The 27,066-nt window shown below is 42.4% G+C and overlaps 3 protein-coding genes and 1 long non-coding RNA gene across 4 annotated transcripts in view; 2 read left to right on the top strand and 2 right to left on the bottom strand.

Moving 5' to 3' along the window:
* LOC123508845 overlaps positions 1–904 on the bottom strand; it is a 21,742-nt gene extending 20,838 nt beyond the window's left edge. Inside the window, exon 1 of the mRNA XM_045262794.1 lies at positions 698–904. The gene's annotated coding sequence lies outside the window, so the exon portion shown is untranslated. The remainder of the gene's footprint in view (positions 1–697) is intronic.
* LOC123508847 lies at positions 432–13,499 on the top strand. Its single transcript, XM_045262811.1, is given in 9 exon segments — positions 432–564; positions 1,994–2,667; positions 3,404–3,603; positions 3,931–4,143; positions 4,321–4,491; positions 5,076–5,490; positions 6,341–6,465; positions 7,136–7,386; positions 7,388–13,499. Coding segments are annotated over 8 exon segments (2,856 nt in total). The 5' UTR covers positions 432–564; positions 1,994–2,015; the 3' UTR covers positions 8,217–13,499.
* LOC123508848 (EF-hand domain-containing protein 1-like) lies at positions 9,771–20,120 on the bottom strand. Its single transcript, XM_045262812.1, has 13 exons — positions 19,988–20,120; positions 19,436–19,545; positions 19,050–19,140; positions 17,561–17,689; positions 16,840–16,992; positions 16,056–16,222; positions 15,407–15,594; positions 14,908–15,004; positions 14,692–14,791; positions 14,436–14,528; positions 14,200–14,307; positions 13,913–14,030; positions 9,771–13,824 (listed from the first exon to the last, which is right to left on the bottom strand). Exons 1-13 carry the CDS (start codon positions 20,033–20,035, stop codon positions 13,637–13,639), a joined length of 1,590 nt encoding a protein of 529 aa, XP_045118747.1. The 5' UTR covers positions 20,036–20,120; the 3' UTR covers positions 9,771–13,636.
* On the top strand, positions 19,430–26,663 carry LOC123508852. Its single transcript, XR_006676015.1, has 3 exons — positions 19,430–19,559; positions 19,993–20,138; positions 25,930–26,663. It is a non-coding gene; the product is annotated as an uncharacterized LOC123508852 (long non-coding RNA).
* Positions 26,664–27,066: the final 403 nt, after the last annotated feature.

Raw genomic sequence — 27,066 nt, 5'->3', positions numbered from 1 at the left:
GTTAATGCGAGAATGTTTAGTTAGTGGAATAACTTTCTACTTACACAGGAAGGCGAGCTGTCATGGAAACTATTATTTTTAATAGATGTAATGGTTTTCCTACAGTTGTGGCGTGAATGATATACCCATTATTAATCACACTGCAACAACTTTTTTCTTTAATATCTATCCATCCCTTCACTCTCGGAATGAACACATTTTCCTATTGCTGTATGCGAATGGAAGCATCATAAACAAGAATAACTCCCTTTACCACAGTTGCCCAATAAAATTCGAGAATCTTTCCTGTTTTCTGTGGCGGTATAAGGGAGTGAAGCCAGTGATAGGGGATCCAGTGTTGCGTGTGGCGGCGTGAGGGGATCGCGGCCTCTTGCCTGGCGTCCCGAGCCTCCCTTGTCTCGCCGCGCCGGACACGATCCCTTCAGGTGAATGTTTTGGTCGTGAGTAATGGAACCAATTTAAGCAGCATGAGAAAATCGCCTCTAAACCTCCGTTATTCACCGCGATTTTGAGTTTGGCAAATAGAACTAGTCGCTGCGAGACTTGAGGCATCGAGGAGGAAAGGTGAGAGGGAGGAGAGAAGAAGAGGAGGAGGATAAATAAGGGAGATATAAATGGGGACAAGTCAAGGTCGGAAAACTGCCACCTGAATCCCAATTATTTTTGACACCTGAGTACGTGTATTAATTAACCTTACCTGCAGCGGTGGCCTGGGGGTCGTTGCTGGGCGGGTGGCAGGAGGGGAGGTGGTTTGGCGAGTCGTAAAGGTAGTTGGGAGTTAATACAAGAGGTAATGGTCGTCTGATGTCACTTCCTGTTTTTCTGGCACACCACCACCACGACCACACGACCTGTTTCCGTATTTAGCCACCTCGTGCATGTGTCCCAAAGGGTTAACACACACACACTAATTAACAGCACATAAAGCTCCAGGTGCGAGGGCAGGTGTGTTTCGTGACTGATGAGTTTCCAAGACCAGCGGATGAGTCAGGGAAAAGTTTCTCTCCACAAGTTAGTTCGTTTCATCGTCGTTTCGTCCCAGTTTCGGTTTCACGTTACTGTGGTGTGGTGACGAGTGGACGTGGCTGCTTGTGGTGGATGCTGTGGTGGTGTGGTAGCTTTCACTCAGAGGTGGTGGCCGTGTAGTGAGTGTGGTGGTGTAGTGAGAGTGTGAGAGAGAGATAGAGAGAGAGAGGTCAGTCGTGGTAGTGGGTGTGTGGTGGGATGAATGCTCACCAGTCCCTACCACACAACTTATGTCAAAATACTCATTCCTTATCCACTTCTCTGATCTAAATACATGTAACTTTAGTGCTGAGTAATGTATAGCCTTAATTCATAGCCATATTTGTCACCTGATGCAGTGACTTAGAGATTTGTGGACTAGTGGTAGTAAGAGTGACCTCCACAGTGTTCCAGATGTTCTTGAACTTGATGTGTTGCTTGAGTTCCAGGCTTTCACTGGGGACTGGCTGGCTGGCTGGTGTGGGTTTTTGCTGGCAGGGTAGGGTTGGGCTGGGCTTGGAATAACTTGCTGCTTTTTTAAACAATTTATGCTTACTGAAATGTTTAATGGTTTAGTAGTGGTTTGTATTACATGAAGATCACCCCTTCCCCCCACTACTGCCCCTGGAGTGGATAAGCCTTAGATTAGATTAGGTGAAGGTAAATAAGATACTCTGGCCTAACTTAATGTGAAGTTTAATTGTGTAATGGCAGGGCAGTCAGAGCCTACTACTCACATCTTGATCGCTGATTGCTGAATTGTAACAAATTGTGTTCACATTTACTCTGTTGATTAGTCTTCCGTGACAATCTCCCATCACCAGTTTGGCTAACTTTTAAATTGATTCCTTGGGGTTTCCCTGGTGTTGCTGAAGGGAGTGGCTGTGGCTTGCCTCAAACACTGCTCGGTGGCTGATCTTCATGTGATTCAAAGTGTAGTTTCATTGGACAGAAACAACCAAACTAACACTTGTTTATGTATTTGCAGATGGTTTTAAGTACGTGACCACATGACGATGTACCACATGGCTATGCCTCCCCACATGGGGGGTCCCCATCCCCCCCCTGTTCATTCCCCCTTATTTCCTTCCCCAATCCTCCCTCCTCCCATGCCTCACAGTTATGCAGTTCACTCCTTCCCTCAGACCCACGTGCCTCACCCCTCCCCCTCCGCCCACTCCTCCCACTCCTCGCACCAGAGTCACCTCACCCACTCGGCTGCGGCAGCGGTGGGGGCGGCCAGCGTGTCCATCGCCGTGGGCTCGGGAAACTCTGCCCTGCTCTCCCATCCTTCCCCAATGCTCTCGCAGCCTTCGCCCATCTACCCCCCACAAACCTCAGTGTATGTCAACCCCTACCTGCCCCCTCAGCTGCCTCACTCCCATGCCCACTCCCACCCCCAACACCAGCATCAGCACCAGCACCAGCACCAGCACCCCTCCAACATGGGGTATGGTATACCCCCTGCCATGGGGGGAGGTTTGCCCCCGGGGATAATGCCCCCACAACAGTCCAACAGCCAGGCAGCTGCCCCGTCCCTGAGCTCCGGGCCAGTCATGTCGGTGGATGAGGAACTTCTGGAGGAGATGAACACCCTCCACCTGGGCTACATAGAGACTGAAGACTCACCACACAAGCTGGAGCAGAGGGAGAAACTAGAACGTAAGATACAAACACTCTCTCTCTCTCTCTCTCTCTCTCTCTCTCTCTCTCTCTCTCTCTCTCTCTCTCTCTCTCTCTCTCTCTCTCTCTCTCTCTCTCTCTCTCTCTCTCTCTCTCTCTCTCTCTCTCTCCCAGTCTTACACCCATAATAGTGTTCTTTAAGTCATCAAGTATCCTTTCCATTATTATCTAAACCACCGTTACTGTGCAATTGTCCTCTAACATACAGAATGTGTCTTGAGTAGTGTCCTTGCAGTGATATCATAAACCCATCATAGATTACAGCCTACTAACTTCCTACATTATCAGATTGTTTATAACCTATTGTCACTAAGCGATGACAGGCGAGGCTTTAATCTCACAGTGAGGAAATGCAGAAATTGGGGAGAAATTAGTGGAGGGATGAGGCACTGGATATGTAGAAGGACTTTATGATGGAGTGACTATTGCTTTACTGTCTCTCATTATTGTCTGTTGGTGGTGAACTGTAATTCTTTAATGCAATTTGTGATGAAGTTTGGGCATATACTTTATTAACGTTAAGTGTGATTGGGACATATTGATGTTGTTAAGATTACCACTAACTCTTCCAAGGAATGTCTACTGCTGCCCCCCAAAAAAATCTGCAGTTTCAAATCAACTCCCTGAATATAAATAACTATTGCATTTAAAATCTAATATGTTAAGTAACAATAAAATATGTAATGTCCAAAACTCACCTGTTACATTTCCTCAGGTGAGATCATGGAATACCTAGCCATCACACCGCACTCCCACAAGTTCATGTTTCGCCAAATCTCCGAAGCGCTGGAAATGAGCATCAATTCCTGCAGTGACTTCAATGCCTACAATGCTGCGTGTGCTTTTGATGCCCTGGCTCAGTATGCCGCCAACCTCATCACACAGCCCTGGAGGAGAGAGTTCAAGGAGATTAAGGTTTGTTGATCAAAGACAAATTTATATGGCTTCAGTGTTTAGAGTTTTAGCTTCCTTTTTTCTCTCTGGTCTCCCATAAATCACCTCTTACTCTTTGTTGGCACACTCACTTGTACAAAAGTCACACCTCTCCACTTCCTGCTCCTGTCATCACTTTACTCTTCCCTGCATCCACTTACAGTTTCCGTGTTACGCATACATTAATCTATTACTCTGTTTGGATAACTCTACTGCACAATCACACCTCTTACTCTTATTTTTTATTTAGTTTTTTCTTCATTGTTCTCTTATTGATTTCCTTATTGACACAAATGTTCTGCCTTTCAGCTGTACAGTGGGTTCTGGGTGCACCAGGTGGCTCACCACTTGGCCGGTGCTGAAGGCATCCTCTCCTTGATGGGTTATGCCCCCCAGGCCAGCCCCCCGCCAGGCTCCTCTGCTTACAGGGACCCTTCCTGCCTGGTCCTAGAGGGTGTGCTGGATCCAGACCTCATTTCCAGGCTTGCTCTTGACTGTCTGATTGCATACTGTGAATGCCAGGTAACTCACTGAAATCATTTTGATATGCAACACAGTATGTGATGCTTGGGAGTTTTTCATTCAAAGTGTTCAAGAAATAGGAAAGTGAAATCATGTCTTTGGTGTTATTTCTTCCATATTTAAAAGAAAATGCAGTGAATGAAATACAATTGTTCTAATTTTAATTCATTCTTGCAGGTGCTCAAGAAGATCAGTGAAGGTGTGCGAGAGTTTGGCCTGTCTTGGCGGCAGATCCTGCAGTTCCGCCAGCAGTACGTGGGGGGTGTGGACGTCACGGTGCGGCACCTCCTCTTCACCCTCCGGCAGCGGCTGCAGCCCCAGAGCCAGGCCGAGTCCAGCCACAAGCAGGTGAGAGACCCCACGGGTGCAGGGGTCATAGGAAAAACAAGGAAAATTTCAAGCATTGCTGTGGAGGTGGTTTTATATTGTTATTTGCAATGGAAATGGTGCTAAAATATTTTGAACATAATTCATGGGTGTCCTCCGGTGCTGCACATTTGCTTAGTAGGAAACCACCATATCGTCGATCACATTGCTGGTCACATTTTGTCAGATTCTGTTCAGTAATCAAAATATGTAAGCTTCTATCCTCTCGGCAAAGAAGTTCTTCATTAGAGAGATGATGCCCTCACCTGCAGACAAAAGAAACTTGATGAAGTTGCAAGGCTTAAGTAGTGTTTAATTTCCTGAGGAGGTACAATGGAACCATGCGTGCTATGGGGGCGGAGGGGTCTCCAAGTGCATGGGTTTGAATTCTGGCCATAGTCCGAGTGTAGGAAGGGCTTCTTTACTTGAGTTAATGTACCCCCTAATGGGTGAGCTTTCATTTAGAAGGTACCCTAAAAATATCTTCCTTAGCTTATAAATTGCCATGAAAAGCCCACATTATATAAAAAGATAAAAAGCAATGCCTTTGTTCCCTTCCCTTGCAGGCCACACCCTCTTCAGGACCCCCGCTGCCCGTCCGCCAATCCTCCATGAGTGGCCCCTCCTCCTCCCCGGTGTCCTCCCACCAGCCGCCCCCACCCCCGCACCAGACCCAGGAGAAGAATGTGGCAGCAGCAGAGCAAATGATGGAGCAGCAGCAGAGAACAAACACCACCGGCATCAGCAGCAGAAGCAGCAGTTTGGAGCAGCGGGTTCTAGGAGGGAGTGGAGGAGGGGGAGGAGCAGGAGGTGGTGGTGGTGGGGGTGGAAGCTATCACCATCAGGGTGTTCACCACATTCACCACCACCCAAGTAACCAGGCATCACAAGCTGCCACCACCACAGCAGGAGGAGTGACAGTCAATGCAGTGTCTGGACCTCCTCACTCCTACTCACGCAGCGCTGACACGCCAGACACAGGTGGGAGGCTTGCCTGTCTATGCTGTTCATGTTGTTTGTGTTCATATGCATAGCTCTTATTTTGAAACATTTCTGCCTCTCTAAGATTAATTTCAAATGTGTTGGGACAATTATTTGTTAGTTTTTGGGGATTCTTTTTCATATTTATCATTAAAAGTATCGTTGCTGAACTCACCAGAATCATGAATGCCCAAACCCTCCAATAAATCTTGTTAAAAGTAATTAAAGTGTCACTGAAGTTTTTGAGAATGTGGCAGGAACTAAAATTGTAGATGTCTTTGTAATGCAGCTTTGATGTTTTGTTTACGTGTGTGTGTGTTTCACTGTTTGATCTGCTGCAGTCTCTGATGAGACAGCCAGACGTTACCCTACGGAATGAGCTCAGAGCTCATTATTTCTGATCTTCGGATAGGCCTGAGATCAGGCACACACCACACACTGGGACAACAAGGTCACAACTCCTCAATTTACATCCCGTACCTACTCACTGCTAGGTGAACAGGGGCTACACGTGAAAGGAGACACACCCAAATATCTCCACCTGGCCGGGGAATCGAACCCTGGTCCTCTGGCTTGTGAAGCCAGCGCTCTAACCACTGAGCTGCCGGGTGTGTGTGTGTGTGTATGACAGCTTTGTACAAGTTTTCCAGGGACTTCATATATAAGGATAGATAAAATTAATTGATGTAAAGATAAGTTATGACAAAATCCAGGGATTCATTTTGCAGTATTTCATAAGAGAATAATTATGGTTTGAGGGAAGTAGTGACTTGAAATAATGTAACCTTTAAGGAGAATAACTCTGCTCTCTCACTGTTATGTAAATCTGATCTAAGCTTGTGTGTTTCAGCAAAAAGTATAAGTAGTTTGGGTATGCTGCCCCCAACAAGCCAAGTCCCCACCGCTAAACTAATCGACCTGGACTCCTCTCTTGAAGCTCTGCCATCAAGAACCTCTTTACAGCTTCTTCCAAAGGTACACTAGCCAGCTGAGAGTCATCGTTTCAATTCTGCAGTCATGTGTTCAGGATGTTGGTAACTTTATTGGTCAGGTGTGCTTAGTAGGGAAGTAATACTGGTAGGAAATGCTTCTTGGTATTAGGATATATATAAATGGTTATAGCTGTTTTACATAACTCTGATTGTAATATTTATTTTCCAGTCACAATTTTCATAGAGGTATTGGGACATTATAGTTATCTGTCTGCAGAACGGTAATGTCTATAAAAATAGTACATAATTACAGTAAAAGGGAAGTGTTAGTGAGAATGTTTGATATGTAAGTAAGGAATTGTGAAGAACTGAAATAGATAAATGTGAGATTAGAGCTGGTATGGACATATTCCAGATAATGGAAGAAAAAATCATTGCTGAAAATTAACTTGTCAGTTACCTCATATGTTGCTTCATGTATGTAGTATTTATTCTGCATGTACAGCACAGCAGTCAAGGAAAAATTATTCATGTTAAGTGTAGAATGAAAAGGTTATGTGAATACAGTCCTTGGCCTGCACCTATATCCTACAGATGATGATTTTGATATAATGAATGCAGAAAAATCTGTTATAATATTGTATGTCTCCTTAGAATTGTGTGGAGCAGTATGAACAAAACATCATTCTATACTGGACTTGTCAACTTCACAGGTCTTGCCACACAAAAGAACAAAATCAGGTGGAAGCAACCGCATCCTGCCCCCACTGGAGAACTCTGAATCCTGTCCCCCCCCTCCCCCGCCACCCGAGGTGTTCCAGGCGGGCACCCTGGACGAGCACCTGGAGGCAACCCTGTCCATTGTCAAGGACCCTAATAGGAACTCAGTTGTGCATGCCACGTCTAACGATCAGGGCGCCACCTCCTGGGAGACCTGGGACTTTGTGTACCGGGGCCTGGAGAAGCGGCTACAACAAGGACATAGGTGACCGCGGTGACATCCTGCACCAAATAACGCGGCAGAACCTTCATGTGGAGGCTGCGGCACCCCAAGGTAAGAGTGTTCCCCTCAATAATAAGAAGGAGGTGGGAAAAAGCAAGCCACTTAATATCAATCAGGCACTGCAGGCCCTCACTCTCAGTGAAACCAGGGAGAGGATGGAAAGGCCGTCCCCCTCCTCCAAGAGTTCACACTCTGCCTCTCATGGTCTTGCCCCTGATGTCTTCCCGGGCCTCACCAAGAGGAACAGCCTGTATGACAACCTCTCCACAGGCTTTGAGACGGCACCACAAGACAGCGACGATTACGAGGAGCAGCGGCCAGTCCTCAAGAAGACCAGCAACCTGGCACGGGTGGACAACAGGTTAGACGTCAGCAACAAGAACAACACCAGCAGCTCCTCTTCACCCCGTAGTCTCAGTCTGAGCAGCAAAGGTTCCCACACCAGGCAGGAGTTGCCTTCGGAGGTCAGCCGTTCTGCTGCCACTGCAGTGCAACAGGGAAGTGGTGGTATTGCCATAACTGATGCTCCTACGCCATGCCGGGACATCCAGCTGCCCAAAGAGAGCTTCATGCCGCAAGTGCCCTGGTCCTGCACCACCTGCACCTTCCTAAATGATAAAGGACGCAACGTCTGTGACATGTGTGGGAAGTCGCGCACGCCGGGGCCAGAGGCTCGGCCCCTCATTTCTGGTGGCCGGCAGTGCCCTCAGTGCACCCTTATAAATGAGAGGGAGGCCATGGCCTGCTCGGCCTGTGGGGTACTTCTGGAGGGTTCTTCCACTTATATTTAGGAGAGAAGTAAGTTGTGAATGAAAAGAATTTTTCTGTGAATGCCAAAGCAATCATATAGTTTCCAATAAACTCTTGGTGTGTTGAGTAAACATTTAATGTTATGAAAATTACTAGTGAGACCTCCCCTCTCTCTGTATCCTACAGTGATATCTTTGTTTTTTATTTGCCCTTGTGTTGCAGTCCTCCATTATTTCTGGCATATGGCCCTCCCCTTCCCTTGGTCCTAATCCTTGTTATAGCAGGTGTTTACAGCAGCCAGCCAGCCAGCCAGTCAGTCAGTCAGCCAGCCAGCCAGCCAGCTAGGCAGCCAGTCAGCCAGCCAGTCAATCAGTCAGTCAGTCAGTCAGTCAGTCAGCACCACCACCACCACAAGGCTCACTTAGATACAGACCCACAACCCAGAAAGAGTTACCACGAGTGCATCCAGGAGAATGGCTCAGGTCTTTCAGGCATTCCTTTCACTTGACTTCATTTCATAACATCTTTCACAAAATTGGGGATGAGTTGTGTTTTGTTGGCACTGTGCTTCATGTCTCCATTACTGAAAAGTTTTGGTGTATCTGCCTTTGAGTTTACTTTCATGGGAAAATTATAAGAAATCACCAGTTTGTCCTTAATGATAGAGTACAAAACAGGCCACAGTGGAGGAAAAAGGATTTAGTTAGTTGATGGAGTATTTGATTCAGATGTAAGGAATCCTCAACAAAGGCTCACTGTGAGGGCATTTGATTACCTAGGTTGGAATTCTTCAGTGGACAATAGGTGTCCAGCTTTAGTGTTACATTGATGGCAGCACGGGTATAAATTTAATAGATGTGCTTGGTTTCTTTTTGTCAATCGTCATGGTAAATATTGAAGTACACGATTTTAGTTGGCATCACACGGCTGATAAAATAGATACGCGTGAGATTCAGATACACAAGTGCCACTCTTGACAAGCCAGCTTTAATGTATGAATATCTATTTTTAATATACAAGCATATCTCAACTCAAGAAAAGAGTGTTGGATATATTTTCACAAAATTGTTAGAAAATCATTGTAGGTAGTATGTATTTCAGAAGGTGTTTTCAGTTCAGTACTATAGTTTTGGCCTTAATGAAATAATATAAATGCTTTGCCAGTGCTAAAAGTGTTAACAATAGTATTATTCAGTGACTTGGAATTGAGCCTAGTATTTCTTCGCCTCATAATGCAATGAGCACAGATAGACAGTATTATATTAGATTCAAAGGCAGTTACTTAGAGTCAAAATTGCACTAGAACTTTGACTTACATTTCATCTTCATGATCTTTAATTACTGGAGCCAGTAACTTATGTCCTGTGGATGTAGGTAACAGAATAACTACTGTAGCAGAAGTAGAATATATAGTTGAAGGATCACAAAACAATCATTTTATTGTATTACTTGGGATGATTTAAAGGACTTGTCCCACAGCACTAGCCTGAAATAACAGCATTTAGTTGATACAGGAGCTTTGCAAGTAACATACAATAAGTAACATTGGGATCACATAAAGATAAGCTGCCCCTGTTGTTTTTAGGGTGAGCTTGGATAGATTAGATTAGGTTATCAAATCTCATCTGATCCACCCTTACCTTATCCTAAAAAGTGATACCTGATCTTCATGTGATCCGTAAGATAACATTGACTATGCTTTTGAAGAGAAAGTGTGTTCTCATTAAGAATATGTAAAAATAGAACCTGTGTGATGTAGGTGTTGGGGAATTGATTGAGTTGAGAATGTTAATGATATGTTATGCAGTGTTTTCTTCTGCAGTTGTGTTCTTGTTGTTGCTATGTGAATGCGAACGGAAATTATCGATATTACACGTTACTGCTACTTTGCAACGTCTGTCTTTGTGTTACATGGACGCACGTACATCTGCACAACATGAATGTAAATCCTCGCACTATTCCATGTCCAGTATGATGACGATCAGCCGTTGATGGTTTGAGTGATAAATAGGAGATGTCATTCTCACACCTTTGTTGTTTTGTACTTTACCTCTTATGGCATTATTCTTTCCTTCTATCCACCAGAAGCACAAGAAACCAAATTTGCTTTTTCGTCTGTAATTATATTCTCCCGTCATAACGTTAAGGCATTGTGTTGCCTGTTTGATGCGTGTGTACCAGGAGGCATTACCCATAACTAACTGGCTTATTGGTGGTTTGTGGTCCCAGCATTGTTATAAAAAGTTCACATTAAGAAAAAGCTTTAATGAATGGAGTGTTGGTAGTGTTATTAACCGACTAATAACCACATCCAGAAGCCTCTCTCTGGGGTTGCCTAATCTCTTCTAGCTATTATGACTCACTCTTGCAGTGTTGTGTGTGTGTGTGTGTGTGTGTGTGTGTGTGTGTGTGTGTGTGTGTGTGTGTGTGTGTGTGTGTGTGTGTGTGTATATATGTGTGTGTGTGTGTATATGTGTGTGTGTATATATATGTGTGTGTGTGTGTGTATATGTGTGTGTGTGGGTGTGGGTGTGTGTGGGTGATGACGAAGGCCTCACAGAGATATCACAGTCATGGTGTGGACAGACTTCCTTCCCTTCTATAACTTTGTTTAAGTGGTTCTAAATTAAGTTTATGGTTTTATCTAGTCTTTTTTCCATGGTTCCCATTAGCTTATTTTTATTTTTGTATGTGTTCTGTTGCACAAGAAGTGTAAAATTTAATGACTGGTGCAAGTTGATCCTGTGCCAGGTTTTTTTTATGAATAGCTCAAAACTTAAAGTTTATGTATATTTATCCAATTGGTATCTTGTTAATTTTAAATGAGATAAATTATTTTTCCAGTCTTATTCTTACAAACATGGTGATGTTCATAGATGGATATGTTATTGTTTGTCATATTAATGCAAACTTACAACTAACTAAGCTTCATCTTTATGAGGGAATAATTTTTTTCCTGTTGTATGTTCCACACAGCAATAATCAACAATGTCAAATAAGTAGATCCCAGTTTGACAAAAGATGCAATATTAATGAATATAAGAAGTTAAGGAGTTTGTGTTGATGTGTATACATTGTATGTATGTTTGTATATACACAGAAGCCTTGCTAATCTACCATTTTAAAGCAAACATTACTAGAGAACTACTCTAGTCTGTACTAGGGTGGTCAGACTGGAATAAAGTTAGAATAACTGTCTCAAAAAGTGTAGAACACTAAAACAGTCATGGCTCTAAAAGAGATGTGGTGAACAGAAAACTGCTCTGGTCAGAAATATTTTGTAACATGAAATTTAAATATGATGATAATGTAAAAAGATGAATAACATTTTACCTGATTTGAAATATCATAAACTCATTAGCTTGTCTTAGGGAAGCAATGGGAAAGGTATCACCAGACCATACAGATGAGTCTCAGAACAGCACAGAGATATGGCATGGATGGGAGGCTCAGGAAGCACCTCTAGATGCAATGTTGACTCTTGGAAATATAATCAGAGAAGCTTTAGACTGTAGTTTAAAAAAATTGTCACAGAAAAAAAAGAAATAAACAAAAGCATACCATCTGCCATGAGATGAGCAAGATGTCACACACTTGTCATAAAATGTGTTAAATATGAATGTGTGTGTTTATATTATTTGTTTTCCCTATCTAACCAAGTCTTTTGATCTGGCTAGCAAGGCTTCATAGTTTATAAATACAGACATACATTTTTTCTTTAATAAATGCAGGTCATAAAATTTATCCTTGATCAGTTTTTGTACAATTTAAGATTACATTTTTGGCTCCTTGGGGCCAGTTTACTCTGTATATGCAACTTCTAAGTAGACTTAGCATTGACTAGGGCAATATGAGACAGGCCAGGGTGGTCCAGGGAGCACAGTGGCCCTGTCACTCCCTGCCTGGTGGCCATCAGAAGTACAAGTGAATCCATCCATTGTACAGCTGGCAACACTCCAGCTGGTACTCACGTCAGTCTAAAACTCCTACTCTTAACATTACTCTTACAGTATTTGTTGTACTATCTAATAACTAGACGTCTGGCCTAGGTATGGCTTTGTTAAGACCTACATTAACTCTTGATGCAAAATTTAGCAAGTAATTAAAATTTGTGAATGTAGTTTTGTCAAAATTTCTTGAATTTAAAGTGGACAACATGGATTGTATTACAATTAAGAAATATGCTATGTTGATCATACTTCTACATAGCATGCAGAATGTATTCACAAATAATTGCCTTGTATACCACTATTGTAAGTCATCCATGCACATCACCATGCTGCCGTTGTTGTAAGAGTTGAAGGAATGTCATTTCTTTCTTCCTTTCCCTTATAAGTTTACCTGAAGAGTGACTGACTAGTGATTGCTATCTGAGAGACCTTGTATAATGAAACTGAAATGCTGTAATATAGGAACACTGTTTGAACATAGCTGTATTACTGGGCTTCTCCTACCTATAGCCTGTAGTTTTATATTTTTAAACCCCTTTCAGAGATACTACACACTCCATGGAGATACTACTGTTAGGTACAGCTTAGTTACCTTAGTTCCTGCATGCATCCTTTTATTTTGTGATGACTAATGTTGTAGTGTTAAGACTCCCAGACCAGCCAAGCCTTGCCCACTGCTTCCTGTCCCACCACCTCACCTCCAGTGCATGATGGAAGCCGTGCTTGTCCCCAACCCTCGTCACAGTTTCTACTTTGCCCATCCCATAATGTAGACTAATGGAGATGATTTGTTGGGCAGTTTATTTTCTTATTTATTTAGTGGGCTGGCTATGATATTATTTCTCTTCCATCAGTTTTAGCACTACAACTTTGAATGTCACTAATATTTTGATACAACTCAAGTGAACTCTACTGTAAATAACTCTGAGGGCCTAAGGCTGTGGGCCAGTGTAACAATGTAACAGTGTAATACAATCATCAGCTGTGGTCATCAGTTTGTTACTTTGTCACCTGCGTTGTATTCGGATCATGCTTGTTTTGGACGCCTATTGGTTGACTTCTTGAGAAATTCATTTACATATATTTACGTTTATGGAAATTTACTCTGAAAGGTTTATGTGAGGTGATCATTATTATACATATTATATTTCCCATTCTGAATTGTTTGCAGACCTTATTTCCTGTTGACTTTAAGCTTAATGTTGCCTTCAGCCAACATATGTTTGTAACACAGCCTATTCAGGTAACCAACACAGTGTATTATAGTGTTTCAGTATGTATTAATGATTGATATATATATTATATATATATTTAAATTATAGTAATACTGTATCAATACCAAGTGCCCATAATAAAGAGAATATCATGATGTAACAAGAGGCTTCATTTCCTTCACATTTTATTGACTTTTATTACATTCTATCATTGTTATATTTTGTTGCCTAGCCTCATGAGTATGTCAGATTCATTACACCTTTGCTGCTCCTGTGTCGTCTGAAAATTGTGCTCAACTACATATTATTATTCTCTTGTTCCTGATCAGCTGGCTCCTTGTCATGTGTGCCCTCCTGGAAGTGGTGCAGCAGGGAGGAGAGCAACTGTGGGGAGACTTGATCCTCATGCTGGCGTGCGTAGTTGAGGACATGTTTGTCTGCTCCTGTGATGAGGTAGTGCTGCCCCCACAGCCTCAGAGGGGCTCCTAGATAGTCGTAAGAGGGTAATGTGTCAAAATTTGTCCACAAGGAAGAATCAAATTACTTATAACATTGCTATTGTAGATGTCTTACCAATATATATGTCATCTAATGTATAAAAGTCTGGATCCCAAGACCTCTTGTCCTCCACCTCAGGCTTGGGGACCCTCATGCGGGACAGGATCCTTCCACCCAGACCCCCCGGCCGAGGCTGTTGAGGGTTGGAAAAGCAGCATTAACTGACCATTTGACTGTGACATGCACTAAGACTAATATTTTCTGTGCCTTTGGTTCCATTTTAATTTTATTCTCCATGTCAAAGAACAGCTGCTTTGTATGGTGTCTTATAATTATGGTATAATGTGACTGGAGGAACGTACCTTCTCAGTGAGTTCCAGTGTTGCATCCACCACGTGGTAAGTGAGGATGAAGGTCCGGTCTGCTTCAGTGCCCAGTGGGGAGTCTAGTTTGGCCAAAAACCTGAGGACCTGTGGGTAATTTATAATGACAATAAGGACACAGCTTGAAGGGAGTTATCTCAACAGAGGTTAGTGCATCACATTACTATTCATACACAAGCACTGTTCATCACCACACTGTGACTGTGGTACACTACCGTGGCATCTTGAGGGATGAGTAGCCCACGTCTTGGTCTGTGGCGAGGAACAATATCTGACTGTGTCTTGCCACTTGAACCAGACTCATCAGGCTGGAAGAAAGTAAGCAATCAAGTGGTAGTACATCATATTAATTTGGAATGTACATCATGTTTAGAAATGTTGACAGTTGAGAGAGTAATATGTAGGATACAGTGATGAATATTTCATGCAAAAGTGTTTATTGTGGATGTCTGTCTTAATACAGTGGTTAACCTTTTTGGTTTCAACATATTTCATGCCAGGGATGTTGTCAGCACCATAGTAGTCTTGCAGGAATCTCTGAGTGAAGGCATCACACCCTGTCACCAACACCCTGTGGGGAACCATACAAATTGTGGTATTGTTCTCAAAAATATTAGGAAACACAAATCAAAATAATTCCAAAAAAGTTTTATGCCTCAATGCTTGTCTTCACCACCACCTACTGACCTGCGGCCGAAGATGGTCACACTTGCTGGTGGGATCAAGTGACGAGGCAACAGCCACTCCCCCTTCTCACCTTCCTCCCCAATGTTGATCACACCACCTATGGTACCTCATTATGTGTCACCACCATTAAAATATTAGAGTTTTTTTTTTCATTAACAGGAAAGAAAAACATTTAGCAAGGAAGACCTCACAAATCTAGACCCTGATAAAGAAGCGCTGGAGGTGAAACTTGTACACAGGCTTTCAAAATCATGATGCTGAATGTACATACATAATTGGAGAAATATCTGTGTACAATTACATGAGATGCAATAGAACAGAAGAAAGTTGATTGTTGGCAGTGCTTTTGATTTTTGTATTGGTTATTGTATTGCATTGTATTGATATTGATCATTATGATCAGTTCATCATCAATAAACCATATGGCAGATGGCAAAATGTAATACTGTTAACAGAATATCATTCTATGTTCCAAAAATCAATTAGTCATTCTTTTCACCTTCAGATGAGTCCCCCAGTGGCACCTTGACGGCACGCAGGATGACAGGACTGAACTTCCTAATCTCCGTGTAGTCAAAGTAGGATGGCTGGCGGAGCTCCACCGTGAGGTCCTGCGGGCGGTACAGCAGCACGGCAGGGCTTGCTCTGGAGCGGCCATCCTCCACCTCCTCCACCATCACATCAAACCTGCAGAGGGAAGAGAAGTACTCACGCTTGTGTTGTTCATTTTGAGTGCCTCAATTGTAATATACCTTTAAACAAAAGATCAGTAAAGTTTGTGGATGAAAAATGAATTACATTTTATAGCACAGAACAATGTTAATACCAGGTGACTCATGAGTTACATTCTGTGAGTCTTGCTTGTAAATTGAAACATAAATCAGGACCAACTGTATACTGTACTGTACTTAATTATCTTTCCATTTTCTATATCTTCAATGTTTTTCACTTAACTTTTTGAGATTTATAGTCAATAATTTGATTTCTGTTTTCATAGATGAGGACAAATGACAAAAGGTGTTGGTATTTAGTATAGGAATTCATAAATCAAACTTCTCTAAATCAAGATTCATTTACATATGCAAAATAGCACACAGGTAAGAGTAACTTGCAAATTTTGATTGGACATTTTCAGTGAATTATCTTACTTGAGCAGCACTCCCCTCAGCTGTGGGGGCACCAGGGGTGCTGAGTGTGGACGCAAGTCTGAGGTTCTGTGTGGCGTCTCAGTCCTGGACTGTCGCATGAGAGTGTATGGGTCTGGAGGTATGGGGACAGGGTTGCCCAGCTCTGTCCCTTCACTTAACAGGTATTCCTGATGGATACAATAGGTGGTGCAGTAAATGGAAAATGATTTAAGTCACTAATAGTACTTTCTTTAAGTTTCCATTAATATTGTAATAAAAGTAAGTTAAAAGTCAATTCATTGTAGTTAAGTTGTGTTTTTACTAAGTAATTTGTTATTAATATCCACCATATTCTAATGCCAATATTGTATGAAATGAGAATCCCTTATCCTGATTAGAAAGTCCTAAACTGTCAAGATCTGAAAGTTTTGAGTGTTGGCATTATAGAACATTATCCATATTTCATTCACATTTTGATGTAAATAAGACACAAAAGTACTGTTAAATTATAACTGACACACAATTGTACGTGATCCAGATGCTTAATGGTACTTATGCTATCATAGTAATCGGGATTTAACTTATTTAAAGAAAATGTATTTAAAAATCTGAAACTGTCTTTAACATTTTTTCTGATATGTCATTCTATAATCTAATCTTTCAACAAATATATTAAAGTCTGTTGTCTAAAACCTTTTATGTGCAGCAACATATAATCTCATTGTTGAAGAGCATTATTCCAATCAATCAGTCTAATTCTACCATTGCAGATGATGGATTGTTGACCTATCCCATCTTTCTGCACCTTGGTGAAGGGGTCGCAGTCACAAATAATGTAATGCCGTCCATAGAGTGTCAGTGTCTCTCCCAGGTTGAGGTGCGTCCAGTGCCAGAATCCTCCGTCAGGGTGAGGCATTCTCTGGCGGTTCAGCAGACGACCTTGATCTAGACCAGAATTCTGTGAGTGAAGCAGGAATGCCTTGTGACACTGCTTGCTGCTGACATTTGGTTCAGCTTGACATGCAATATCTTTAAGATTTTATAAGATATATTATTAGTTTGTGTAAATTAGAAAAATGGACAGAAAACAGTGGAGAAGATTTGCACATGTATGGCACTAACTTGACTCTCATAAATGTTAGAGAAGAATATGTAAAGATGTATAAACAAACAATGACTCAAGGCAAAAGTTTTGCATCAGTACATTTTCAGTTCTCACATGAAACTGCAACATAAACACACAAAATGTCCTGTAAGAATCACAAGTACAAAGAAAAAGCGATAACCATCAAAAGTGTACAGAGAAAAGGAGTTGAGCCATCACAATTAAAAAGAAAAATAGCTATATCCATAAAATAATGACAGATACAAGTTACAGAGTGAGAGCATCATGGTACTCACAGGCACCTACAACCCTCAAAAATACAAAGAAAAGGAACTGTAGCCATCACAATTAAAAAGAAAAGGAGCTGTAGCCATCAAATAGTGACATACAAGGTAAAGAATGAGACCATCATGGCACTCACAGGCGTCCGAGGCTCAGTGACGGCTATTGCATCGTCCACCAGGTAGTAGTAGATGACCACTGGCCGGACACGACACACTGCCCTCCCTCCCTCCACCTGCTCTGTGAAGTACCCCTTGAACCGCAGCACCTGAGGAGAGGCCCTCTAGATTAGATGCTGAGCTGGTTTAGCCCTGAGTGTAACTGGTTCATGTAAAAATGGATGAGTGTAAAATGGTGAATGCGTATGTTTGTGCTGATTAACTTCAGGGAATTATACTGTATGATACGATTGAGGTAGTATGATACAGAGAAGTGATTCCCATCCTTTTACATTATTTTCCCATTCATTTTACTGTAGAATTCATATAATCATTTCACCACCATGTAGTATATAGAGATTCTTGTGTACCATAAACTTATTAAGATCAAAGAGTTCTGTAATTCACTTCAGGTTGGGAATCCTTTCTCTAATTAATGATTATATGAAAAATGTCTTAATTCAAAAGGGTATTCATTTAACAGAAATACAGAAGAAAAATAATTGGACTTTTAGACAAAAATAATTGGACTTTTAGACTTTAGAATAAACTATTATATACTCCTAGAATAGTTATTTTTCAAGAATGTAAAAGTGATGACATTAGGTGATGGTGGAGGTAGTGGTGATAGTGGTGGTGCTAACTGTCTAAAACTCTAAGGTCCTCCTCCGGTCCTTTTCCCATCAAGGACTTGGTTTCATTCCGATTTATTGGAATTTGAGAGGCTCACAAGAACAGACACTGAACGATTAAGTCAGAAAATCAATAGTGCACACATTGATCCACAGCTCATGGTAAAACAGTAACTAGAAGCAAAGAACTCAGGTATACTCATACTGTACCGAGTCACTTCCTCACGCCTGATGTGCCTATGAAACGAAATGCAGCATATGACCTCTCTTGCTGCTCATAAAATCATTGGCAGTAACCCGTAACTGATCTCAGACTGGAAGTGTGAGTGAAGGTTTAACTGAAAGGGTGGACATAGCTTTTTTTTTACATAGCTTGATAAATAGTAGTTTCGTAACACTGTCAGACTGGTCCTGAATAATAGAATATACAATAATCAGTTTGTTAGTGGCGAGTCAATATGCAACTTCAAAAAGGAGATTAAACACATTAATGGTGAGAGCAACTGGTAAATATATAGGTATGCTGCTGTAGGCATGTTTTATACAGGAACTGACACGTGTAGATTCAATGGCTACTTACAGCCTCCTTGTTTTCTACTGATTTTAGGTAGTAATAACTATTGATCTGTCTACTCTACACTCATTTGATTTGATCCATATCACACGCAGTGAATGTATACCGTACTGCAATCTATAGAGGTTAACGTAAATTGATTAAAAAAGCGGAACCACATAAGCAAAGGTGAATGTTGGATTTTCTTTTAACTCATGGCTGTGTGTATGTCACGTCTCCTTGTTCCTGGCGGGGCGAAGGAAAGGGTGGGGTGGGCGTGGTCACCTTCTTGTCCAACACCGCCCATTCTGGCAGAAACTTGGGCGGGGTTGAGGCTCGGCGGGGGCGGGATGCAAACTGGAGTCTCCTCTCTTGTCTAGAAGTTGTTGGTTTTGATTAATTGAAGGATGGTAAAATAAGATAAGGGTATTATAGTGTGATCTCAGGGCCTCAAAGTAATCATCATTGTAAATCTAAGATACATAACTAGGTGATTGGGGAATGAGTTGTGATTTCAACATGTTGGGAATGAGAGGAAAAGATTCTCTCTCTCTCTCTCTCTCTCTCTCTCTCTCTCTCTCTCTCTCTCTCTCTCTCTCTCTCTCTCTCTCTCTCTCTCTCTCTCTCTCTCTCTCTCTCTCTCTCTCTCTCTCTCTCTCTCTCTCTCTCACCTCACAAGGTCCTGCTGGTCAGCCTCAGACAGCAAGGGTTGAGGAGGGGCTGCCACAAGGGGTGCTCCCTTTCTCCATTCCAAACTTTGACAGATGGGCCTCTGCCTCTCCTACCAGAGACACAGTAGGTGTTATAGACTATATTAAATCAGTCTATTTACATTACCATGATGATTAGAGAAGAAATGAAGCATAATAAGTAGATAAATATAGAATATTGCTAATAGATAATCAAAGCTTAACTTCATATAATGATAGAAGAGAATATCCAAACTGAAAAAAAGGTAAAACTTGTCCTACTAAACAAATGTCTCATAAAATAGTGCAACAATCTTTGAAGTGGCTGAGGTTTGAATACATCCAATGCATTTATAAATATTAAGCATCTAATTACTGAAAAAAATAAGAATCCCAGTAGGGTTTTTTTTTTTTTTTTTTTTTTTTTTTTTTTTCTCCTCTCTTTTCTTTTAGCACGTGGCAGCGTTCTGCTCTGTTGATGTTGACCAAGGATTCTATACTTGATGTTGACAGACCACATGTCACTTGTCTTGCCTCAGGAGTGGAGAAGGTGTAGCCTGGCAGCAGCGGCAGGTCTGACATGGCTGTGCGCCCACTTGACTACTCGGAATTGGTCACTTGAAACTACTACACCGGGAGCGCCTCTGTGTGTCCTCGCCGCCAGCTTACAGTGAATGCCATTAAGGTGAGACAAATGTAGAAGGTAGGCACGAGCAATCTGTTACGGTGGAGGGAAACAGAACTTTTAGAGCTTTTAGAGAAGTGTGTGAGCTTGAGGCAACAAGTATACAATAACTGATACTTGAATGTTACGTTTATATTGGATGAATGGAAGCTTGGGCAGATATTAGGTAAAGTTGGATACCGAGTAGGTGTTCAGGTTATCAAGTAGGTTGTATAGATGTTTGGTTAAAAATGTGAAGGTGATTGATTGGTAGTAAGACAGGGGCAGAGGGAATGGAATCCATGTAAACACCACTTAATTGTGCCGTGCTGTTAATTGTTTATTGTTATTATCCCCTTTTTAATTGATCTAAGATATCTCAGCACTCTAATGGTGATGTATTGGCTTTGAAATTTTGCCCCCGTGAAGTTGTATACATGTAAACAGCAAGCAGCTTAGCAACATTTGCGCTCCACAAACATTCTCCTTTCATACACTTCGTCCAGTGTTGACAATTTGACAAATTGACATATCACTTTATTACAATGCTGTGTAAGATTGTATGCATGAGTTGTACAACCACATATTACTTTATGTTGCATATTGCATGAGTTGTACAACCACATATTACTTTATGTTGCATATTTTTTTTTTATTCCTTTCATATGTATTATTATTATTATTATTATTTATTTTTTTTTTTTTCTAATTTGCTCACATCCTCACATACAAAGTTGCGGTGTGTAGGAACAGGAAGTACGTACGCTGCTCTTGTCCCATGCATCACCATATGGTCGTCATATTATAAGGCATCACATTTGTCATTCATTTCGCACTTAGTTTCCTCACAGTTGTATTCTGCTTGGTTATTTTGATTTCTTTCACATTACTGAACACCCTCGAGTATGGTACAGGGACGGATTTAGGAATTTGGGGCCCCCAGGCAAAGGTAGGCACGGGGATCCCCAAGCACCCAGTCCTTTATTGTGGGGACTGAAGGGGGGCCTCGTTTTCTTTATACATCCATAAGGAGCCCCGAGACATACATAAGATAATCATTCTGCTGGCATTTTAGCAAATGGATTTTAATAAAAAACATAAATAATGTGTGCAAATAATAAAACCTCTATTAACCATAAGTGTATGAGGAGTTTCATGGGGCCCTTAGAAACTCAGGCTGGGCCTTAAGCAACCGCCTAGTGTTGCCTAATGGTAAGTCCGTCATTGGTTTGGCATAGCATCAGTGTGGTATGTGAGGTTATCTCACAACAGAAGAGCAGTGGCAGGAGCGGTGAGGAAAGGCCGCACCTTGTACTGTAAACTTTAATTATTCTCAGGTTAAAAATGACGTCTATACTTATGGAGTATACATGTGTGATTGGAATAACTTTACTATATACTAATTAATATTCATAACGTGTGTGTGTGTGTGTGTGTGTGTGTGTGTGTGTGTGTGTGTGTGTTCACTGTTTCACTGTTTGATCTGCTGCAGTCTCTGACGAGATAGCCAGATGTTACCCTATGGAACGAGCTCAGAGCTCATTATTTCCGATCTTCGGATAGGCCTGAGACCAGGCACACACCACACACCAGGACAACAAGGTCACAACTCCTCGATTTACATCCCGTACCTACTCACTGCTAGGTGAACAGGGGCTACACGTGAAAGGAGACACACCCAAATATCTCCACCCGGCCGGAGAATCGAACCCCGGTCCTCTGGCTTGTGAAGCCAGCGCTCTAACCACTGTGTGTGTGTGTGTAATTTACCACTGTTTTCTGCTGGTCATCCAGCCAGCCTTCTCCATTACGGAGCGAGCTCAGAGCTCATAGACCGATCTTCGGATAGGACTGAGACCACACCACACTCCACACACCTGGAAAGTGAGGCCACAACCCCTCGAGTTACATCCTGTACCTATGTATTTACTGCTAGGTGAACAGGCGCCACACATTAAGAGGCTTGCCCATTTGCCTCGCTGCTTTCTGGGACTCGAACTCAGGCCCTCGAGCATGCTAACCACTACACTACGCGGTGTGTGTGTGTGTGTGTGTGTGTAATTCACCTCCTCGGTCGCCTGCTGGTCACCCAGCCAGTCTTCCCCATTACGGAGCGAGCTCAGAGCTCATGGACCGATCTTCGGGTAGGACTGAGACCACATCAACACACAACACACACCGGGAAAGCGAGGCCACAATCCCTCGAGTTACATCCCGTAACTATTTACTGCTAGGTGAACAGGACCCACACATTAAGAGGCTTGCCTATTTGCCTCGCTGCTTACCGGGACTCGAACCCGGCCCTCTCGATTGAGAATCGAGCATGCTAACCACTACATTAAGCGGTGTGTGTGTGATTCACCTCGGTCGTCTGCTGGTCACCCAGCCAGTCTTCCCCATTACGAAGCGAGCTCAGAGCTCATAGACCGATCTTCGGGTAGGACTGAGACCACATAGCACACTCCACACACCGGGAAAGCGAGGCTACAACCCCTCGAGTTACATCCCGTACCTATTTACTGCTAGGTGAATAGGGGCCACACATTAAGAGACTTGCCCATTTGCCTCGCCGCTTAGTGTGTGTGTGTGTGTGTGTGTGTGTGTGTGTGTGTGTGTGTGTGTGTGTGTGTGTGTGTGTGTGTGTGTGTGTGCGCGCGCGCGTGCGCCGTGTGTGCCCAATCCCTTCTTGTTCAGCCTCTCCTTACCTAGTTGCTGGCTGTCCCATGTCCTTACCGGCACACACACACACACACACACACACACACACACACACACACACACACACACATCGCGTAGTGTAGTGGTTAGCACGCTCGACTCACAATCGAGAGGGCCGGGTTGGAGTTCCCGGTAAGCGGCGAGGCAAATGGGCAAGCCTCTTAATGTGTGGCTCCTGTTCACCTAACAGTAAATAGGTACGGGATGTAACTCGAGGGGTTGTGGCCTCGCTTTCCCGGTGTGTGGAGTGTGGTGTGGTCTCAGTCCTATCCGAAGATCGGTCTATGAGCTCTGAGCTCGCTCCGTAATGGGGAAGACTGGCTGGGTGACCAGCAGGCAACCGAGGTGAATTACACACCGCGTAGTGTAGTGGTTAGCACGCTCGACTCATAATCGAGAGGGCCGGGTTCGAATCCCGGGAAGCGGCGAGGAAAATGGGCAAGCCTCTTAATGTGTGGCCCCTGTTCACCTAGCAGTAAATAGGTACGGGATGTAACTCGAAGTGTTGTTGCCTTGCTTTCCTGGTGTGTGTTGTGTGTAATGTGGTCTCAGTCCTACCGGAAGATCGGTCTATGAGCTCTGAGCTCGCTCCGTAATGGGGAAGACTGGATGGGTTCGATTCCCCGGCCGGGTGGAGATATTTGGGTGTGTCTCCTTCCACGTGTAGCTCCTGTTCACCTACGCAGTGAGTAGGTACGGGATGTAAATCGAGGAGTTGTGACCTTGTTGTCCCGGTGTGTGGTGTGTGCCTGGTCTCAGGCCTATCCGAAGATCGGAAATAATGAGCTCTGAGCTCGTTCCGTAGGGTAACGTCTGGCTGTCTCGTCAGAGACTGCAGCAGATCAAACAGTGAACACACACACACACACACACACACATTTACTTATACTTACTTAACTACCTTACTTACTTACTAAGCAACTACCTATCTATCTATCTATCTAACTAACTAACTAACTAACTAACTAACTAACTACTACTACTACTACTACTACTACTACTACTACTACTACTACTACTACTACTACTACTACTACTATTATTATCATTATTACTACTACTACTACTACTATTATAGTAGGTACTACTACTACTACTACTACTACTACTACTACTACTACTACTACTACTACTACTACTACTATCACCACTACTATTACTGATGTTACTAATAGTGGATTCCTTGATCGGTCTGTTAGGTGCCTAATACAGACAAGGGTAGTGTGTAGGGTAGTGTGTAGTGCCTTACCGGAGGAAGGACAGCTTGGGAGAGTGGTGGACACTGGACAGTCTCTTGTCATTGCCAACACCCGGCAGGAAGCGTCGCCATGGTGATGAGGACGCTAACACGCTCTCTCTCTCTCTCTCTCTCTCTCTCTCTCTCTCTCTCTCTCTCTCTCTCTCTCTCTCTCTCTCTTATATAAACAATAACACGCTAAATTGCATGGGGAAATAATATACCCATGTATGTCTTTTCTTCTTCAGCTTGTAGTAAAGTTTTAAAGGCCTGACAAAGTAATTTATATTTTGTAGAGGTGTTTCCATTTCTAATAAGTCAGGTTTACCTACTTTGAAGTGTTTGTTTTTATGGTGATGTTACACCTTTTTTTTCCAAATAATTTCTTAATATATCTATCATTATCGTTAGCATTATAGTTAGCACGAGAATGTTTTTATATTCACATTGTTAGTTAAAAATTATGCTCTTTCAAATTTGAATAGACATTCCGGCTTAGGTGACCATTTTCTAGGGGTCATTTTTATTTTTTATTATTATTTATTTATTTATTTATTTATTATTTTTATAAATGAAAGCGGTTACGTATAACTTCATTTTGCCATTGGGACCGACACGAGCCTGGTCAAGACGAGCCGAGGCAGGGAGGCGCTAGGCTGGCAGGAGGGCGAGTGTATATAGCCAAACATAAGCAGCCTGCTGCTTGCTGCCTCTAGTGACTATATAGTGTGTGTGTGTGTGTGTGTCACGGTCCTTTGCTGGTCACACAGCCAGCCTTCCCTATTACGGAGTGAGCTCAAAGCTCATAGACCGATCTTCGAGTAGGACTGAGACCACACCACACTCTGTGTGTGTGTGTGTGTGTATTTACCTAGTTGTATTTACCTAGTTGTAGTTTTACAGGGCCTGGGCTTTATGCTCGTGTGGTCCCGTCTCCATATCTACACTTATCCAATTTTTCTTTAAAACTATGTACACTCTTTGCTGACACCACTTCCTCACTCAAACTGTTCCAAGTCTCAACACATCTTTGCTGGAAACTAAATTTTTTTAACATCTCTCAGACATCGTCCCTTCCTTAGTTTCTTACTATGCGATCTTGTGCTTCTAAAGTCATATTCTTCTCTCAGGATCAGTTTCTCATTATCTACTTCATCCATTCCGTTAATCAATTTATAAACTTGTATCAGATCCTCTCTCTCTTCTCTGCTCCAAGGTTGGTAGATCCATTGCCTTTAGTCTCTCCTCATATGCCATCCCTTTAAATTCTGGAACCATTCTTGTAGCCATTTTTGTAGTCTCTCTAATTTTCTTATGTGTTTCTTTTTATGGGGAGTCCACACAACTCCTGCATATTCCAATCTAGGTCTTATTTTAGTACTTATCAATTTCTTCATCATTTCCTTGTCCATATAGTGAAATGCTACTCCAATATTCCTTAGCAAATTATACGTCTCTCTGAAAATTCTATCAATATGGCTTACCGGTTGATTATTTTCTTCCATTGTCACTCCTAAGTCCCTTTCCTTTTTTACTTTTTCTAGTTCTACTCCATCTCCCATCTTATAGATTCCCACTGGTCGTCTTTCACTTTTTTCCCATTTCCATGACATGGCTTTTGTCCACATTGAATTCCATCTCCCATTTTTTGCTGTGTGTGTGTGTGTGTGTGTGTGTGTGTGTGTGTGTGTGTGTGTGTGTGTGTAATTTTCCGTGTCTTCCTTTAATCTACTTTTTCATCTACTTCCATATTTGAGCGCTATTTTCCTTCTCCTCCTCGAAGGAGTGACCCTTCTACACTCCTGCAGGTTTGATAAGTATCACGGTGGGAAGTAAATGGGTGACCTGTTCCTACAGGTGCTGGTGACGCTGGCCAGGCATGGGCGGCGTGGGCAATCTGGCGACCCACGGCTCCTCCACCACCTCTAACTATCACAGTGCCCATTATTATTTTTCCTCCACTTGTCATTACCATCATTACTGTTGTTGCTCTCTGTTCTTGTTATTTTTTTCTATCAGTTATGATCAATATTACGTTGCTATTGGTTACCGTTACGGCGTTCGTGTTGCGTCTGTAACAGGGTTTTCCGAAGTGGGCGGTACCGCATCTAAGTGGACGTTGGAAGGATCCAAAGTGGCTGTAAGGAAAAAAAAAAAAAAAAAAAAAAACAGGCGGAAGAGGGCGCCAGTAGGACATCACAATTTGGCATTGAGAATTTCAAATTTTGCTATTAATGAATCTAAAGACGTACTATTATTATCAATGTTCATACGTCAGCACACAAACGATCTTAAAACTATATCAATGTGATTACTGTACCGCTATATTTATGATTATTTAACGTCTCGCCTGTGTATTGGACGTGGAGTGATCAAGTACAGACTGACTCGAGAACTGAGAAATAGTAGTTGGAACTGTCACTCACTCCTCCTGTAGCTCACTGCTGGTCAAGGCGTGTTAGTCTTAAGTTACTCATAGTTGTGTTCGGTTTGTGTTTATGCGGTTAGGGGACCAAGGGCTCCAGTAGACCAAAGGGAGCGGCAGTCCGAAAAAGTTTGGGAATCACTGGAACTTTGTAACGTCTGTTATATTGTTGCGTTTGTTTTAAGTAAATGTCATGATGCTCTTTTTTTTAACCTTCCGAGAGAGAGAGAGAGAGATCAGTGAAGACACCGGACACGGCCATTTCTGCTTCTCTTAAAACTAATCTTTGAAACCACGAAGCTTTTGAAAATACGAAGCTGAATAAATTAATGAATTAATGAATGAATGAGACAGAACCAAACCATCGACACAGATTCGCTCACGAAACCCACTTAAAGCAAACATCAAAACAAACATAACCACATACCCGGGAATGAATACAATTAAATCATATACTTATAATTCATCAACATTTTTTATGCATCCTCAACCATTAGACTCACAGAGGAAAAAATCATAAATAAAAGTAAAGGCTCGGTTAACCTTCGGGTCTTTTAGCGTCAGTGATG

The sequence above is a fragment of the Portunus trituberculatus genome, chromosome 25, assembly GCF_017591435.1.
Source record: "Portunus trituberculatus isolate SZX2019 chromosome 25, ASM1759143v1, whole genome shotgun sequence".
Lineage (NCBI taxonomy): Eukaryota > Metazoa > Arthropoda > Malacostraca > Decapoda > Portunidae > Portunus > Portunus trituberculatus.
This window is presented reverse-complemented; position numbering and strand designations above follow the sequence as displayed.